Source organism: Anguilla rostrata, chromosome 14, assembly GCF_018555375.3.
Source record: "Anguilla rostrata isolate EN2019 chromosome 14, ASM1855537v3, whole genome shotgun sequence".
NCBI classification, from domain to species: Eukaryota; Metazoa; Chordata; class Actinopteri; order Anguilliformes; family Anguillidae; genus Anguilla; species Anguilla rostrata.
The window spans coordinates 23,082,032-23,096,420 of NC_057946.1; the positions used below are offsets into that span (position 1 = coordinate 23,082,032).

Below are 14,389 nucleotides of genomic sequence, written 5' to 3' on the forward strand. Positions count from 1 at the left end.
ATAAACCAACCAATAAACTCAACCATTCAAACACATAAACCAAGCGGCAAACTCAACCATCCAACACAAACCAACTGATAAACCGATAAACTCAGCCGTTCAACACATAAACCAACCGTTAAACTCAACCATCCAACACAAACCAACTGATAAACCGACAAACTCAGCCGTTCAACACATAAACCAACTGATAAACTCAAGCGTTCAACACATAAACCAACTGATAAACCAATAAACTCAACCATTCAACACACAAACCAACTGATAAAATCAACCATTCAAATGGTCAGCTCACACACAGGACCGAGACATGAACCATTCAACACATAAACCACCTGATAAACCAGTAAACTTTCATTCAATTAACTCAATCAACCAACCAAAATTAACCACTTGTGCAGTCAGTTAATCAATCTAACAACCGACCAACTGATAAACCAACCAACAGATCACTCAATCAATCAATTACACACTCACTTTTGCAATCAACCAACGATGACATTTATTATCCTCGCATGACAATCGTGTAGCCATGCAATCCATAAACAAATCAGTTACAACCAATCGACCACCACACCGAACCGAACCGGGGCCAGACCGATCGAGTAATGGAACTTACCGGTCTTCTGTCGAGCGGCCTGCTGCGTGTAGGACAAGGCCGTCTGCAGCTCCGATTTCTCCGACACCAGAATCCCGATGGTCTGGATGTGGACCTGTCACAGAGGAACAAATACTACCGTCAACATTTCATGGATCGATATTGTTTTTGTTACACTGCAATGATTTGATACTGTCTGTCGTAGCATTTACTGTGTGTTGTGCGTGCTTTTATTGATCTGTCGAATGACTCCACGTGCCCTCTCAAACAGGCAGCAGTGGCTATGCCGTTTGTACTGATCAGCACCGCACGCGTTGGTCTAAGGCAGGGGTGTACAACTCCGGTCCTGGAGGGCTGGTCCACATGCTGGTTTTTATTCCAACCAGTCACCTCAGTTTTAGTTCTCTGACAACTCTATAAACTACATTGGTTCACTCCTGTACTTAAGCCCAGTAAAATCTTTAGGATAAACATGCAGTCTGTGGTTGTAGCTGGTGCTTGTACAAATTTCAGATCAAGATATGACTGGGCTAATTAAATAATTAAGAACTGAAGTTGGCACAAAATCCTGAAACGGACCAGCCCTTGTTGTGCACCCCTGGTCTAAGGTGTGACATTTGATTATTGTGCAGTCTCAGTGCTCACTGAGTAATAACCGTCCTTTGGTTCATTGACTATGTCTGTGCAACAACAATTTGTTTGAGGGACAGTAGGCCCCTCTTATTGAAGCATTAAAATTGTGGTTTAAAGATTGCTGATTGTTTGGTTAATATTACAATAATGGCCTCTGTGTCTTCTTGCTGATACAGGATTTTTGTATTGCCGGTGTGTCTGACCAGAAATGCTGATAGTCAGTCGTATAGTCAGGCCTTTCCTGCAGGGATACAGGCCCCTCGAGGGCTGATAGTCAGTCGTATAGTCAGGCCTTTCCTGCAGGGATACAGGCCCCTCGAGGGCTGATAGTCAGTCGTATAGTCAGGCCTTTCCTGAAGGGATACAGGCCCCTTGGGGGTAAGATGCTCACTTGCAGCTGCTCCCGCATGGCTCCTTGCTCCTTCTGAAACTTCTGCTCAAACTCTTTGCGCTCCTGGACAGGGGACAAGCATGCAGCAGACATGTAAAACCCTTAGGCATGACCCATCACTGAAAAGCACTCACATTTCAGCAACAGCGTGACCTAGGCAGGTTTATAACACATTTCTGCCCACAACATTCAGGAAACAAAAAACGCTTTCATCTAGACTATTATAATCCCTGCGATCACAAGTCAATATTTGCATTCATTGATTTTTTCCTACCTTGTCATAAACAGGTCCCAGTCTAGCATGTTTTCCATATTCCCCTAAGCCAGTGCCGCCCAACCCTTTTCCTGGAGATCCTGTGGGCCATTTCGACACTAATTTGGCACACACGATTATACTAATTGCAATGAGATCTCTAGGCCCACGTCTGAATCAGCTTACTTGCCTACTATTGAGTATACAAGTTGCATACATGCAACTTGTATACTCAATAGTATGCAAGCAAGCCGGTTTTTTGAATGAAGAGCGCTTCATTAGGGTTGGAGTGAAAACCTACAGGTTGGAAAATCTCCAGGAACAGGGCTGGGCAGCCCTGACCTAAGCTCTTAAGCACCTGATTCAGCCGGGCCTGGTCTCCACCCAATCATGAGATTGCAGTTGTTTACGACAGCTGAAAACCCCAAAGCCGAGAAGCCCTGAATTTCAGCCTCTCCCTTCCTACCTTCTGGAGATCACACTTTTTTAGGTAACCCGCTACCCGTTCCCAGGGAAACATAACCCATACGCAGCATAGCCTCCTTACCTTCTGTAGCTGCTCCGAGAGCTCCTGGGACTGATGTGTCTGCATTAACACAAGGACAGGGGGAGGAGTCTAATTAGTGACATCATCAAGGTCAGACCACAGTTATGGTGTCCAACAACCCTGACATCAGTCAATAGTCATGAGGCCGCATTCAACAGTCCAATGACCACACATCATACCCAACAGCTAATAGTCCTGACATCACATCCAACAACCCATAGTCCCGATGTCACATTCAACTGTCCAATGTTCGGACATAACATCCAACAGCTAATAATCAGGACCCCACATTCAGCGGTCCAATGACCTGATGTCATGTACAACAGCATATGGTCCTTCGGCCAGGTTAACTCAACCCGAACCAGCCCTCAGACCCGCAAAATCTCTGCCCTCTCATTCTCTGCAATACCATCAGAGAAGCGAAACGAGGGCAGCCACGGTGGCCAGCAGGAAGGTACGAGGGCAGCCCCGTAGGCCAGCAGGAAGGTACGAGGGCAGCCCCGTAGGCCAGCAGGAAGGTACGAGGGCAGCCCGTAGGCAGCAGAAGGTACGAGGCAGCCCCGTGAGGCCAGCAGGAAGGTACGAGGGCAGCCATAGTGCCAGCAGCAGGAAGGTACGGGCAGCCCCGTAGGCCAGCAGAGGTACGAGGGCAGCCCCAGTTCAGCAGGAAGTACGAGGGCAGCCCCGTAGGCCAGCAGGAAGTACTGAGGGCAGCCCCGTTAGGCCAGCAGCAGGAAGGTACGAGGGCAGCCCCGTAGGCCAGCAGGAAGGTACGAGGGCAGCCCCGTAGGCCAGCAGGAAGGTACGAGGGCAGCCCCGTAGGCCAGCAGGAAGGTACGAGGGCAGCCCCGTAGGCCAGCAGGAAGGTACGAGGGCAGCCCCGTAGGCCAGCAGCTTTTGGCTTCAGCATCTGATGCAGAGAACATTTCCAGCCCGTACGAGTAAATAATTAATCTAAACTAAATAAATACAGCACAAGCAACAGGGACAAACCCACAATGAAAACAGCCCAGCCCATTTCATACAGGACAGCGTTTCAATGGCCCGTTTAGCTAATAACTTCATTAAGTCCCCCGCTAAGCTCTGCTCAGAAATCAGTGTTATGGTAATGCTGGTTAGTGGTTAGCACAGGTGAGATGTTCTTCTAATGCTGGTTAGTGGTTAGCACAGGTGAGATGTTCTGCTAATCCTGGTTAGTGGTTAGCACAGAACATCTCACGTTCTGTTAATGCTGGTTAGCGGTTAGCACAGGTGAGATGTTCAGCTTTTAATGGTTCGGTTGGCGCAGGTAACTAATGGTTACACAGGGAGAGGTGATGTGGGTCTGTTAGTAATGGCTCTGGCACAGGAAAGGTGTGCTGCTTATGTTGTTTGGTTCTTAGCACAGGTGAGACTCCTGCTGCTGTTATTTAGTTGTTGGAAAGGAGAGACGTTCTGTTGCTGTTGCTTAGCTGTTAGCACAGGCGAGACTCCTGTTGCTGCTTATCTGTTACCAAGGTGAGATGGGCCTCTTAGTAACGGTTAGCCGTTTGCACACATACGGTAAGGTGTAATCAGAAGAAGCTTTTCCATCCCTAAAATCACAACCGGAAACCAGACATACAGTCAAACACAGAAACTACAAAATACCACATCTTGGCACACGATTCTGCAATATTTTAATGGCTGCCAAAACTGGTAGTTTCAAACAAGATTGAGTTACTGGAATACAGTTGATGACACAGGCTCAATATTAGCACAAAAGCAAAGGGTGGGGGAAAAAAACTAAACATGCAGAAACGTTCAGCGTGTGTGGGAGCTTAGCGCTCGCACACGTTTGTGTGTGCGTGTGAACACGGGGGAATGTTATTAGTACAAGTTATAAGCAGTGAGAAGCACTGAGGATAGTGGGATGGGGTTATCGACAAATCAGGGACTTGGTTCATCACAGCTGTCCCGCCTGCACCCCACACCCCATGCACATACACGTGCACATGCACGCGCACAGGCACATGTACACGCGCACACAGACACACATGCGCACACACACAGGCACAGGCACGTGCACACAGACACATGCGCACGCACAGGCACACACACATGCACATGCACAGGCACGTGCACACACACACTCACTGCGTGCAGTCAGTCTCTCTTACCAGCTGGTCTAGCTTTGAGCTCAGCTGAGTGTTTGTGAGCTTGCTGGAGTCCAGGGCGGCTGCGAGCTCCTGGTTTCGGGTCTGGGGTGCGAGCATGCAGAGAAGGGGAGAGCGAAACAGTGGAAAAGATAAACAAACATAACTGGAGGGATGGAGAAGGAGGGGGTCAATCCGTCTGTCGCCAATCACAGACTCGTCCAAACTCTGGTGATCTCGTCCATGCGGACCATCAAGCTCGCGGGCAGCACGAAAGCCCCCCCACAGTTCCACAGGATGGAACACTGGGGCACCAGAGAGATGCGGGTTCAAATCCTGGCAGAGGCACAGCTTTTGAATGGCAGAACAAGGCCTGGAACCGGAGCTGCGCTTGACCCAACAGACCGCTGCAAGTGAGCAGCCCGGGGGACTGGCTGCCTTCCGAAGAGTCACAGACGGCGGGGCGGGGCCCGGACGGAACGGACCAATCACGGGGCAGACGGCCTTTTAAACGCCTGCCACTGCTCCAGAAGAGTAATGCCTATGCATGCACACAGACCTATTATTGCACTAATGTAATAAGTATGCTTGTGGCTTGGTATTCATCAGGTAAGTGATAACAGTCTAACAAACTGTTGTGTGTCTACTTAATTGTAATCTATTAGTATAATAATAATAATTCCAACACAATATTTTCTCCCCACGTCAGAGAAAATTAGTAGGGTAAACTATTTAAATCTTTAAAGTCAACACCAGAAATGGCTCTGCTGACCAGAACCAAGACATTAAAATAGCATGATTTGTCATTTTTCATACGCAAATAATCTTTTCCAAAAACAGGCTATCAGACACTGTCAGAACCTATCCATTGAACTGGGCAGCTCAGGAGAGATAAACAGGAAAAAGGAAACAAAAAGAGAGAGAGAGAAATAGAGAGAGTGGGAGAGCGAGAGAGAGCGAGAGACAGAGAGTGAAAGAGAGAGAGCGAGAAAGACAGAGAGCGAGGGAGCAAGAGTGAGAGAGAGAGTGAGAGAGCGAGAGAGAGTGAAAGCAAGAGCGATAGAGAGAGATAAAGACAGAGAGAGAGAGAAAGCAAGAGCATGAGAGAGAGAGAGAAAGACAGAGAGAGAGAGAAAGCGAGAGTGAGAGAGAGAGAGCGAGAGAGAGAGAGTGAGAGAGAGAAGCGAGAGGAGAGAGAGAAGAGAGAGAGAGAGAGAGAGAGAGAGAGAGAGAGAGAGAGAGAGAGAGAGAGAGAGAGAGAGAGAGAGAGAGAGAGAGAGAGAGAGAGAGATGTGCTCTGGCAGAGGAGTAATTGAAGTCATGCTCCTTGCAGGACAGAAACCGGAGCTGTGCTACAGGCCGGAACACCCATACGATCATGTGATACCCGCCGCCACCGCATTCCAGCACGGCCTGGTGTGACGGAATGTTCCGGGCCTGGGGGAGGGGCCAGACTCCCGGCAAGCGCCACGCCTCCGAGCTCAGTCAACTACTCACACCTACCCATAACCCCCCCCCCCTCTTCGAACCGAGGCAGACAAACACAAAAAACAACACGACGCGTTAAAAAAAAGCGTCCTCTGAAGAACCGAAGGCTCAGAAAGACGCGGACGCGTGACGCAGTCGTCTGAACGCGCGGTAGAGAGAAAGGCTCGGGAGGACGGGGGCCCGAGGGAAAAAACGGAGACACTCTCCCTACCTCCAGCTCCTTCTCATTGGCCGGCGACACCGCGCTGTCCCCGTTCACGTAGGACGATGGAGACTGCCCGGGCGTCAACAGAAACAAAGAAAAATAATGAAGTCAGCTGGGACCTGCGTTAAATTGAAATTGCATTGATATCTGTCCTGTTCCGTTGCTAACACAATACAGAGTAAATATCGCACAGATAAACACTTTGCTTATTGTGTTAGTGCTGCATGGTAAGCGCTACACTGAATGTTGGGTGGGTTAGCGGTAAAGAGCGTTCAAACTCCCTTGTTTTCAAATTCTCTGGGATTTCCCGAATCTTCTCAAGACAACCTTCAGTCAATCCCACACAAACCCGCTAATACTTCAGCTGCGGGGCAGTCGGCCTTGGTCTCTGGAGGGTCTCGTACAGAATTTAGCTCCCATTTATTAAATGAACTTTCACCAAGAAAAGAATCTCGACAAACGGTGCAGTGCATTGTGGGAAATGTGTAAGGTAGACTGAAATCTGCGTGATCCTGCAGCTCGCAGGACAAGGGTGGAAGAAACCCTATGGGGCACAGGGACCTCAATCAGCAAGTCTGGACGTCCTGCCCCAGTGTACCCCTGGCCCTTAACCAGCTCGGAAGGGTTGAGGGGGGGGCCAGGCGAAAAGGGGGGGGGAGGGCGGGGCTCTACCTCAGATAGCAGGCCGTTGAGTTGCTGGGACAGCTGGCGCAAGCTTTCCGTGGAGGACAGCGGTCTGCAAACACACACACACACACACACGTAAACACGCGCACACAAACACAAACACGTGCACAAACACACACACATACATACACACACACACACACACAAACACACAAACACACACACCAGTTATATAAGCAGGAGATTCTACATAGCATTAACTGACTTATCTGGCTCCCGTCCAATTCTAGCTAACTGCCAAAAACATTCATTAGCAGCCGGCCTGCCTCAGTCGAAGTCCCAGCACTCCTGGGAGACTGGGCTGAGGACTGGGGGGGGGGCAGAGGGGTGTGGCTGCGTAGAAAGTGAGTGGTGGAGGACAGGTTTTTGGGGAGGGGCAGGGCACGTTTAAAATGACCAGCGGAGGGACTCCGCTCATTCCCAGGCACCCCAGCGCTCACCTGTTCTCTTCCAGGGAATTTTCATTGCAGTTCGCGTCAGGGCTCGAGCTCTGTCGTCGGAGAAAAAAAGGAATAAAGTTTTACTGAACACAGTCCGAGGACCGACTCTTAAGGTCAAAAACCGTTTTAGGCGGACAGCAGGCAAGCCGACACACAGGAACATCTCCCCCGATGCACTCTGTTGTGAAATCTTTTAACATCCTTTCCAACAACAGACACGGAAGTGAACAGGCAGTAATACTCGCTCTAAGACAACAAAGCTTTAGTGTGTTGTTATCAAACAGAGAAAACGTGCGTGGGCAGGGTGAAGACAGACAGACAGAGAGAGACAGGCAGAGAGAAGGGCAGAGAGACAGACAGACAGAGAGAGAGAGAGACAGACACACAGGCAGAGAGACAGGCAGACAGAGAGAAGGGCAGAGATACAAACAGACAGAGAGACAGACAGAGATAGACAGACAGAGAGAGACAGGCAGAGAGAAGGGCAGAGAGACAGACAGACAGACACACAGACAGACAGACAGAGACAGAGACAGACACACAGACAGAGAGAGACAGGCAGACATAGAGAGAGAGTCAGACACACAGGCAGAGAGAAGGGCAGAGAGACAAACAGACAGAGAGACAGACAGAGAGAGACAGGCAGAGAGACAAACAGACAGAGAGACAGACAGAGACAGACAGAGAGAGACAGGCAGAGAGAGAGACAGAGAGACAGACAGAGATAGACAGAGAGAGACAGGCAGAGAGACAGACAGACAGACAGACAGAGAGACAGACAGACAGACAGACAGACAAACCTGCGCGGCAGGGCTTTGGCTGCGAGGCTCGGGGTTAATAGCGCTAGCGCTAGCGTTAGGCACCGGCGAGCGGCGGTCGGGCTCTCTGTGCTGCTCATCTTCCAGCTGCGCGCTCGGAGACGCCCTGGCCTCACCGTCAATGAGAGCCTGAGACACACACACACACACACACAGCGTGAGACACACACACACACTGTGAGACACACACACACACACACACAGCGTGAGACACACACACACACTGTGAGACACACACACACAGCGTGAGACACACACACACACTGTGAGACACACACGAACCACACACACACTGTGAGACACACACACAGCGTGAGACACACACACACACTGTGAGACACACACACAGTGTGAGACACACACACACAGTGTGAGACACACACACACAGCGTGAGACACACACACACACACACCATGAGACACGCACACACTGTGAGACACACACACACACACACGAGACACTGACACACAGCATGAGACACACACACACACACACGAGACACGCACACACTGTGAGACATACACACACACACACACACACACACACACACACACAGCGTGAGACACAGACACACACATTCACACACACACAGCGTGAGACACAGACACACACACAGTGTGAGACGCACAGAGCGTGAGACACACACACACACACACACACACCATGAGACACTGACACACAGCGTGAGACACTGACACACGCACAGAGCGTGAGACACACACACACACACACAGACGAGACACTGACACACAGCGTGAAACACACACACAAACACACCGTGAGACACAAACAAACACACCGTGAGACACTGACACACAGCGTGAGACACTGACACACAGCGTGAGACACTGACACACACCGTGAATCAGAGCGACACATTTGCATGTGGACAAGCATACTCACACGCAAAGATACTCACATAACAAACACAAACACATGCATGCACACAAGTACACACAAAAACCCCCCACACATTCATGCATACACGTGCACACAATAACACACACACACACACACAGTCGCAGGCATGTGCACACATCACAAAATGACTCATTTTCACATTTAAAGCTTTCCCAAGCTTGTGCGGTCATGCCAGGGTAACATTTCATGAAAAATAAAGCCTGCTCACACGCTGACACACTCGCTCACACACTCAAACACAAACACACAAACAATCAAACAACCAAAAAACAATAAAAACAATCAAACGAAACATGCCTGGGGGACAAGCTGCAATGGGCACGGTAGCAGCAGCCCCACAACTCAAACAGAGAACAAGTACAAAGCAGCAGCGGTAAAAATGTACAACGACGGAGCCGCTCCCAAGATCCCGGTGTCGAAACAGCCGGTGGCCGCCAGAGAGGAGAGCATGCTCAGAACGAGGGAGAGAGAGACGGAGCGGGACAGGGACGGAGGGAGAGAAACGAAGGGGGGGGGAAGCAAGCGACAGAGAAGGCAGCTCACCTGGCTGTTAACAAACGGAGGGAGAGCGACCCCATTGGTCACGCTAAGATCAGACACCAGAACTTTCAGTATGCTCTGAATCTACAGGAGAGGGGCCAGAGAGAGCGAGTGAGAGACAGAGAGAGAGGAGAGAGAGAGTGAGTGAGGGTGTGAGAGAGAGGAGAGAGAGAGAGAGCGAGGGTGTGAGAGGAGAGAGAGAGCGAGTGTGAGAGAGGAGAGACAGAGAGAGAGGAGAGAGAGGAGAGAGAGAGCGAGTGAGGGTGTGAGAGGAGAGAGAGAGGGAGCGAGTGAGGGTGTGAGAGGAGAGACAGAGAGCGCGAGTGTGAGAGAGGAGAGACAGAGAGAGAGGAGAGAGAGAGAGCAGGAATTTACACAGGGCAAAAGAGAGAGATGGGATAAAAGGAAAAAGATAGCAGCTACAGCGTCTGCCATTAGCGTATGGTATTTGGTATTTGGTATTTATCCAGTGAAGAGCGGGCTAATTTGGCTAAGGAGGAAATGATGATGCTCATAGCCACTGACATCATCAGAGCAGATCCATTTCCTCTCTGTGCTGCCGCTGCTCTCCCCGCACACTCAGCTAAGGGGTGACCAAAGGCCTCCGTCACCCACGCCGCAGACGCAGGCAGCGATACGAAGAAGACAAACCCAACCGGTCACGGTCGGTTCTGGGCTTCCTCACGGCACAGAGATCCCCACCTCCCTGGCAGGTCACTTTATCACATTAATCAGGCCCAATGAGACAGCCACAATGCACCCTTTAGTGAGGAGTTGGAGTTGGTGACCCGTTAGTGAGGAGTTGGAGTTGGTGACCCGTTAGTGAGGAGTTGGAGACCCGTTAGTGAGGAGTTGGAGTTGGTGACCTGTTAGTGAGGAGTTGGAGTTGGTGACCCGTTAGTGAGGAGTTGGAGTTGGTGACCTGTTAGTGAGGAGTTGGAAACCCGTTAGTGAGGAGTTGGAGTTGGTGACCTGTTAGTGAGGAGTTGGAGTTGGTGACCCGTTAGTGAGGAGTTGGAGTTGGTGACCCGTTAGTGAGGAGTTGGAGTTGGTGACCCGTTAGTGAGGAGTTGGTGTTGGTGACCCGTTAGTGAGGAGTTGGTGACCCGTTAGTGAGGAGTTGGAGTTGGTGACCCGTTAGTGAGGATGGAGTTGGTGACTGTGGGTGGAGAGCGTTAGTGAGGAGTTGGTGTTGGTGACCCGTTAGTGAGGAGTTGGAGTTGGAGAGCCGTTAGTGAGGAGTTGGAGTTGGAGAGCCGTTAGTGAGGAGTTGGTGCGATTGGTGGTAGCCAGTTCGGAGGTGGAGGGGTAGGGACTCACATTATCTGGGGAGTGTCTGTCTCCCTGGGGGGGGTCCAGCTGACCCGCTTCCTTCGTCTTCCTCTTCTTCTTGATGCTTGACCCCCCGGAAGGCGGGGCACTCTTCTGCTGAAACTCCTTCAGCTGGGGGGGGGGGGGGGGGGGTAAAGAGAGGGAGGAGAAGAATGAGTAATAGCGAGTCAGAGACGCAACATCACGGATACAGGACCACAGAGACGGAAGCTCATGGAGAGCAAACAAAGGCAGCCGTTCAAACAAAGGGGGCACTAAGAGATCAAACAAACAAAAGCCTGCAGGGAAACAGGCTTGCGACAATGCACAAAAACATCCCCACAAGTGCCCGCGCACTACTGACTGTCCCACAGACACTACTGACCTTCCCCACAGACAGTACTAACTGCCACACAGGCACTACTAACTGCCCCACAGACACTACTGACCTTCCCCACAGACACTACTGACTGTCCCACAAACACTACTGACCTTCCCCACAGACACTACTGACTGCCCCACAGGCACTACTGACTGTCCCACAGACACTACTGACCTTCCCCACAGACATTACTAACTTCCCCACAGGCACTAGTGACTGCCCCACAGACAAATACTGACCTTCCCCACAGACACTACTAACTGCCCCACAGGCACTAGTGACTGCCCCACAGACACTACTGACCTTCCCCACAGACACTACTGACTGTCCCACAGACACTACTGACCTTCCCCACAGACACTACTGACTGCCCACAGACACTACTGACCTTCCCCACAGACACTACTGACTGTCCCACAGACACTACTGACCTTCCCCACAGACACTACTGACTGCCCCACAGACACTACTGACCTGCCCTACACATCACTGACCTGTCCCACAAACACCGGTGACCCTAACCCACACAGACACAACTGACCTTCTCCACAGACACCACTGACCCTAACCCCCAGACACCACTGACCCTAACCCCGACAGACACGCCATTATCTCGCCACAACAACCGACAGAGACATTAACAGGCCTTAGATCACATTACTCTGCTTTCAAGTGACCTTCTTCAAACATTTTGGCAAAGCATTTATATCACTTGGTTACATTCCAGAAAACCCAACTGTTCTCAATAATGCAATAATCACATAATCTGTGCGTGTGATAGAAGAATTGGTACAAGCAGGGCTCCGCTGTATCCTTGGGAAGGCAGGAGGATATCATTTTAAAAAATCACTGAGCACATTCCAACCTGGATTCCATCTCTTACATAACTGAAATCACTGCTGAAAGATTAACCTTGGATTATGGACCCTGCCAATGAGATTAAAGTGTCATTTTGGCCCTAAATCCCAAATAAAAATACTTAACTACAAAATAGCAGTTTAAACAGTTAAGACAAAACAAAAAACACTGATTCCTATCACGCCGCCAAAAATGTGCTGGAGTCATAGTTTTTTCCCCCACATATCAGTTAATTTATCTACAGGCGTCCAGGTATGCATCCATTGCCGGGATGTGTGCTCCTGAATCTATCAAAGTATCAAACATATTTCTAAAATAGGAATAACTGTATCCTTTCCAAAGCATGCATGAAAAATGTCTATGCAAAGTGTGGATTGCAGGCTAAACTTCTGACAGTGTCCAACGTCAACTTCTCTCTGGCCAGGAATTGCCACACAACACAAATACCTGATAGGTCTGGTGTAAATTTCTATCTCTACAAACTATGGACAGAGCGTTCCTAATCTACGACACCCTTGAACGGTAATCCCACGCGAAAGGTGCCGTTTCTAGCACTATAGCGTCCAGGAAACCTAAATTAATAGTTAGCAAACAAGTGGCTTCTTCTCTAGATATGTCGTAGCTAGCTATTCGACAGCTCTGCCTGAACCGCATTTGTTTTGCTCGCCCCAGTTTCATTCTTTGAATTGCTGTGGCAATTTAGATACCGAAATCTGATCCCACAGACAAGGGTTCAATTTGGGAACTATTCCAACTGCACTGTTTACACGAGCCAGGGACACAAAAGCGGAAGTGCATGACAGCTGTCAAGGAATGGAGGGGGCTCGCCATAAAACACCATAACTCAAATTCCACAGTTGAATTCCACAAAGGCAACCATAAGAAACACAAAAGCACAATAATAAGTTTTAGCGAAAGACGGCGAGCTAACAGGCTCACAAACAAGTGCGTCCACAGCCGCATCATGTGAGCGAACGCAAAACTATCAGGTATCAGTTCATCTAGCTTGTTAGCTGGCTATCCTCTTCTGATTCAGCTAATTAATGTAGGTCCAGCTTTACCTGGCTAACTGGCTAGCTAAGCAACGTTACCAGGACGCCAATTTCGACTTGAGCCCCATACTGACCTATCGATTATTTTACACGTTCGCTAGCTAACAGTTAGCAAGATAGCTAACGTACGCTTTCCACCTTAGCCAGCTATCTAACGTTAGCTAACCCGCTCGCGTTAACGTCAATAATGTTATTTCAGACCTGTTCGGACACCTTGCTCGCCAGCTAACGCCGTTAGCTACAACGCTACCATCTTCAAATAGCAACCTAGGCTAGCTGGCTAATGGCAACAAGGAAATAAAACAGTCCGGTTCCATTAGCTAGTTTCATTAGCAAGCTAGATGGTACTGTGAAACCATCATTCACTGAGGACATCGATCGCTAGCTGGTTACATCGTAAAAATGAGCTTGCTAAACTACCAAGAAAGCGAAAGAACGCCGATGATAGCTGCTGTCCCATCAGTGTTGGCAGACTCAAGCATCACGGGCTACACGCTGACCTAAATTAATTAGCAAGCTAGCTATCTAACTTAGTTAACTACCAACACTGAATAGCTATTCTGGCTAGAAGTGCGGCAAACAGTGACATAATGACGAAGGAAAAAACGTCTCAGTTGCTTAACGTCCATCCTATCCACATTATCTTGTCACAGACAGCCCAACTATGGTAGGCCAAACTGCATCCCCGATATTTCCATCACACGGTCACCCATCAACAAGCCCAAATGGACGAATGAGGGAGCCGTGAGAAACCGGTAGACGTGGAACTAAACCACCGTCAGCACCCATCACACCCCGACAAACAGTGACATCTTTAATGCCAGGCATAAAGATAATCCGCTAACCCATCTATCTGCTGTTAATATTTTAAAACAAAGTTTTATACCTTTTTTTTGGCCGCGGCGAGTTTGATCTGCCTGCTCTGGTCTGCCATTCTGTCTCGTCCGGTAGGTGAACGGCACCACCACGTCATCAATTTGGGCACTGAGCTACAACGCAGAGCACGTTTGCATCCTGACGCTAGGAGCAGCAGCGGACGCCTTGAATGCTAAAGCTATATTCTCAGGAAGCCAAATGCTAAATTTTCTCACAAAATACAGTATATCTCATGCTTGTTTATTGCTCTCGCCTTATGGACGGCTGCGTAGTC

At 49.5% G+C, this 14,389-nt stretch overlaps 1 protein-coding gene across 8 annotated transcripts in view; it reads right to left on the minus strand.

Moving 5' to 3' along the window:
• The window catches only part of golga2 (golgin A2), a 30,207-nt gene extending 15,923 nt beyond the window's left edge, over nucleotides 1-14,284 (minus strand). The window contains exons 1-11 of one of the 8 annotated variants that reach the window (XR_010325595.1): nucleotides 14,126-14,283; nucleotides 10,957-11,079; nucleotides 9,640-9,720; nucleotides 8,157-8,303; nucleotides 7,357-7,406; nucleotides 6,902-6,965; nucleotides 6,236-6,310; nucleotides 4,561-4,641; nucleotides 2,423-2,461; nucleotides 1,623-1,685; nucleotides 620-713 (exon numbers count right to left, since the gene is read on the minus strand). Coding sequence is in view for 7 of the 8 variants with exons in the window: in XM_064309353.1 (XP_064165423.1) it covers nucleotides 620-713; nucleotides 1,623-1,685; nucleotides 2,423-2,461; nucleotides 4,561-4,641; nucleotides 6,236-6,298; nucleotides 6,902-6,965; nucleotides 7,357-7,406; nucleotides 8,157-8,303; nucleotides 9,640-9,720; nucleotides 10,957-11,079; nucleotides 14,126-14,212 (892 nt within the window). In the remaining variant the exon portion in view is untranslated. Of the gene's footprint in view, nucleotides 1-619; nucleotides 714-1,622; nucleotides 1,686-2,422; nucleotides 2,462-4,560; nucleotides 4,642-6,235; nucleotides 6,311-6,901; nucleotides 6,966-7,356; nucleotides 7,407-8,156; nucleotides 8,304-9,639; nucleotides 9,721-10,956; nucleotides 11,080-14,125 lie in introns of all 8 variants that reach the window. The other 7 variants (XM_064309353.1, XM_064309355.1, XM_064309354.1 and 4 more) reach the window with 7 other exon arrangements.
• Nucleotides 14,285-14,389: the final 105 nt, after the last annotated feature.